At 44.7% G+C, this 4,946-nt stretch overlaps 1 protein-coding gene across 1 annotated transcript; it reads left to right on the forward strand.

Moving 5' to 3' along the window:
* Positions 1-1,149: 1,149 nt before the first annotated feature.
* AK88_04231 (uncharacterized protein) lies at positions 1,150-4,815 on the forward strand (the record flags this gene model as incomplete). The annotated part of the gene is made up of 5 exons (XM_012481841.1): positions 1,150-3,844; positions 3,983-4,021; positions 4,186-4,243; positions 4,389-4,498; positions 4,661-4,815. The coding sequence occupies 5 exons, from the start codon at positions 1,150-1,152 to the stop codon at positions 4,813-4,815; spliced, it is 3,057 nt and encodes a 1,018-aa protein (XP_012337264.1).
* Positions 4,816-4,946: the final 131 nt, after the last annotated feature.

Consider the following 4,946-nt stretch of genomic DNA (forward strand, 5'->3'; position numbering starts at 1 on the left):
AAAAAAAAAAAAAAAAAATGCCCTCCTCCCTGGGGCGGCTATGTATAATGCGGTCTCTACTTAATCGTTTGGGCCTGCCATGGTTCATGTCACGAGATTGAAAAGGTGCCTTATGCGAATATACTTGTGGGTGTACATGTGCGTGTATTTATAAGCAATATCAATCCGAGCGCCCAGCCATATATATGTGCTTGTTCGGCCTTGCTCCTGCGCTATCACCGTGAGGGATTCGATTCTGCGGCGACACCCAAACGCAACAGAACTGGAGTTCGCAAGTGCGTCAAATGTGCGCCCCGTCACGCGAATAAGCAAGCATACATATACATTTGTTATGTACCCAGGATGAACACGTTGGTATGTTTGTTCCCCCTACCTTTAAATTGAGCTTCCCCACAGTTATCCCTTTTGAGTCATGTGTATGCACATGTTAGTAGGCATTTCTCCTGTTTTTTTTTTTTTTTTTTTTCTCTCTCTCCACAATCCCTTGCGCATTCCTCCACATACCCACCAGCTCCTGCAATCGACTTGGGGCTTGTCTACACAAAGCACATTTCTTCACTGACGTAGATTCAAAGGGACTGTAAAAAAAAAAAAACAAAAGTTATACCAACAAAACGGGGGAAGCAGGCCGAACGAACCATCGAGTTGTAGTACACGCGGACGAAGCATTAGTGATGACCCCACAACGCCAAGTGTAGCATTTTTTTTTTTTTTTTTCTCCCCAAAGGACCATCTACCTTCCCCGTTTGAATTAACAAGGGGGGAGAAATATAAATCGTCCAGTAGGCACATATAAAAGAGAAAGAAGGAAAATTTTTTTTTTAAATTAAAGTGTTCGCGCAACCGACCGAGAGCGACGTAGGCGCTGAAGGCGGCACCATGAATTGAGTGAAGCGAAGCAGCAGGGGCGAAAGAAGCGGCCAAATTCGAAAACTGACGGATCCGGAGAAGGTGCCGCGCCGCTAAAAAATGGTACGAGTGGAGGGTCGGTCTTGAACCAACAGGCAGGCACGCAGCACGCACGCAAACCATACACGCGTTTGTAACTGCGACCTCTGCGGAACGTGTTAGCCGTGCACCCGCTACCGTCACAACGGATAGGAGCAACCCGGCCAATCCCGTCAACCCTCTACCCAAACGAAGAGCACCATGTCGGAGTACCAGATATGCAGTGTGTACTTCTCGAGGAAGAATAAATTGTTGCTGCTGATATGTGTGTTTTTCTTTTCCTGCTCCACACATATTTTTAAAAATGTGTTTCCCTTTTTGTTTATGCTGACTGGGGTGCGCAACGAGATCGACATTGACAATGTGGTTCATCAAGGGGGGAATTACCCCCCAAGGGAAAGTCAAGTCGGGGGTGCAACAAAAGGGGAAGGGGTGAAGATTAATCTGTTTGAAGCGTCCGCAGCATTTCCATTCGTTAATAAACCTCCTGGGGGGAGCGCTGTGCCCCCATCAATGACTGTCTCGCAGGAAGCCATGCAGCAGAACCCCACCCACATGGAAACGAATGCCACCTACGTGGAAACGAACCCCACCTACGTGGAAACGAATGCCACCTATGCGGAAACGAATGCCACCTACGCGGAAACGAAGGACCGAAACAGCCAGTCGATTTACCTGTACAGTAACATCCTGTCGCTGATTTATTGCAGCTCCTTAGTGACTTACATTTTCATTTTAATTTTTGACCTGGGGAAAAAGAACTACGTTGTGAACAGCTTCTACATCGTGAACTTGGTTTCTCACTTTATCATTTTCCTCCTGCTGAGTGATATTCAAATGAGGAATACGGATTTGCATGTAGTGACGAGCGGGGTAGACACGAGCTGGGTAGACACGAGCATGTCCAGGCGTGCGATGTCCCCAGTTGCGGGGTTATCACTGGGGAGCTACTCAAACCAGAAGAGAACAATTTCGTCAAATGATGTGTTCGCAAAAAGGAGGGATTTAAATTTTTATTTTAAGAAGAACCTACAGGAAAGGCTCAACTCGTGGGAGTTCCTCAGCGTGGGGCTGCTCCACAAAAGCGCAGTGGAATGTGTCCTTATGAATGGACCCACGGGGGGCAGTGAAGCGGGGAACGCGGAAGGGGGAAACGGCCAAGGGGGGAAAGACAAACAGAGTAGCGACCGAGATGCAGCCTACACATACGAAAGGAAGTACCTCAAGTTTCTTTACCTATTCATTATCATCAGCTCCATATGCAGTGGATACATAAAAATATACCAAAAGAGAATCATGTATTGCATTTTTTACGTGAACATAGGAGTTATCACATCTCTTCTAATCTTAATGAACAGCCTGTTTAAGCTTTTCGCTCACTCTCTCAACTACGTAGTTACAAGCAACAACTCTAACACAGACATCAGCGATTATATAATTCTTTTCCTGGTGATCGACATGTTTGGTTTGTTAATGATTTTGGTTTTTACGTACAAATGGTTTTATCAGCAAAATCTGTGGACGAACATGCATAAAATTTTTTACAATTACAAATATGTTTGCTTTTATCACAAGGAAACTTATTATCTTTACTCGGTCGATAAGAATATTGACAATATTTTGGTTCATATTGATATGTGTAAAGATGAAAATGTGAAGATCAGCTTTTGTGCTTATATGAATTTGAAGAAATCAATTTTTTATGATTATTTTCGCCTGAACACGTTCAGAAAAAACAAACTTCGAATTTTGGAAATTGCGGATAAAAATCTCGAAGTGAAAAGTACCTACAAGGTGATGGACAATTCCCATGGCGAAACAGACATGACACCGAGGGGGGTGTATGGAGAACGCGGTCAACGTGGGCATTTGGGCCAACGGGGAGAACTTGGTGATCAACTTTGCTCTCCATCCTTTAGCAGGAAGCAAAACCACAGCTACACCATGAAGCCGTACAAAATATGTATAGAGTCGCTGGGCAGTCTGGCCAATTCAGGCCCCAGGGGGGACAACGACCTGTGTGAGGGTACAACTGACGCTAACCAGTTGGCGGCTAGTCAGTTGGCCGCCAGTCAGACCGATGAGGAAGATCAGGGCCAGCTACACACGAACGACGCTGGTGGGCACGTGGGAAGCGTGCAAACAGAAGAGAGGAGAGGGGGAATTCCCAACTGCGTAAAGAAGCAAAGGAGGAGGTTGGCCAAGGGGGACTCTGTGCACTTTGTGGACCCACCATACGGGGAAGCGGCCTATGCGGACGCAGAAGAACACAGCCACCTACCCCATCACCAGTATACCAAGGATCGAGCCCACGAGGGGGGGGAAATGAACATAGCGACGGATGAAGACCTTGTGGACAGTGAGAAATTCTGCTGGGAAGAAGAAAATGCAGACCCCCAGGAGAGTGAAGAACAAAGCAGGAACGTTTTGTTAATCCCTAACTACGATGACGATTGTAACAGAAGTGTTGACTACTATGACGACTGGGACTTGCCGGAGGAGATGGACGAGGCGGGATCTTGTTTCCTGAGTAGAGTAGATGAAAGGAATGGCAGAGTGAAAAATAAAATTTTGAGTATTTATAAAGGGATACAAAAATTCAGCTCCTCTTTCACATTTTATTTTTTCTTCTTCATTTTTATTTACGCTTTTTTGTTGTCTATTATGCACATTTTTATTAACTACTTTTTTTACATTTACCTGTTTGTCTTTAACATTAATATTTATGTGTCGAATGTATACACCATCATCATGACATTCGTGTCGCTTATCGCCATTCCTTTTTCTGGCTACATCGTGGATAACATAGGATCTTTTTTGTCCCTCCTGCTGTGCTCGTCGTCCTTCATCTTGGTAGCCATATCGGGGTCCATATACTGCTACAAGTTTAACCTGAGTAAGGAGCGTATGGAGGGAGGGATAGCGGTGTGCCGCTTCATTTTTTTTTTTTTTTTTTTTTTTCCCCACGGTCACTTCCACTTTGCATTTTTGAGTACTTAACACGTTCACGTTCACCCTCACTCACCATTTTCAGATTCGGAAGCCCTGGCCTTTCTCTTCTTCAACCTCATAGGTTAAAAAGGAGAGAAGTGTAGAATTAGGCTGTCCCTGATGCTAAACGTAGCGAGTGTCCCTTTGGGGGAAAGCGTTTTCCCCCGTTTGTTATCCCCCCGTTTTGATAAGCATAAAGCACATTCGCAAAATGGGCATTTTTTTTTTTTTTTCCTTCCCGAACAGGCATCAGCGAGTCTATCATCCCAACGGTTATCATTTCTCAGATCCCTACTCATTTGTGGTATGTTGGAGGATGCGTTTTTACGTGAGAGTAAACTTCCGTCTGGACATATCTACATGCAATGTGTGCCCCCCCCCCCATCCCATATCACCCTTAGATCTCATCACATTTTCCCCTTTTTTCATCCCGCCGCAATACTATATAGCGTGAAGAATAATGAAGATATAACTTCAGCCTTTGCCTTTTTCGAGTTGGTTACGATGATAATAATAAGTTTGAATAATTACGTTTTTGGTTGTTTTTTGATTAAAGAAGGTAGGGTTCAATTTTCTCCGAGGGGCCAGGCTCTAGTTTGGCTTCCCTCCTCTCCTTACGCGGAATTTTTGTGTGTACGCAATATTTGTAAATAAATGTGTACACATATGGATGCAGATTCACACATGTGCATGCTTTCCCTCCCCCACCCCTTCCTCGCAGAGTACCTAAAGGGTCTGTATGTACTTTTTTTTTTCGTCATCCTGGTGATCAGCCTTATCCTTTCTTTAATTGTCACCATTTATCTCAAGAAGAAGCGGAACGCGCGCGCATACAAAAGCCCACGGAATGCCGACCTCGCGCAGCCTCTCCTGTGAGGCAGCCACTGGTCAACCATGGCCACCGTGGAATCGGTGAATGCGCACCACATCTTCGCATGAGATTGTTACTTTTGGTTCCCCTTTAATTCATAATATATTTTTGTTCTTTTTTTATTTTTTTTTTCCAC

Source organism: Plasmodium fragile, assembly GCF_000956335.1.
Source record: "Plasmodium fragile strain nilgiri unplaced genomic scaffold supercont1.57, whole genome shotgun sequence".
Taxonomy (NCBI): domain Eukaryota; phylum Apicomplexa; class Aconoidasida; order Haemosporida; family Plasmodiidae; genus Plasmodium; species Plasmodium fragile.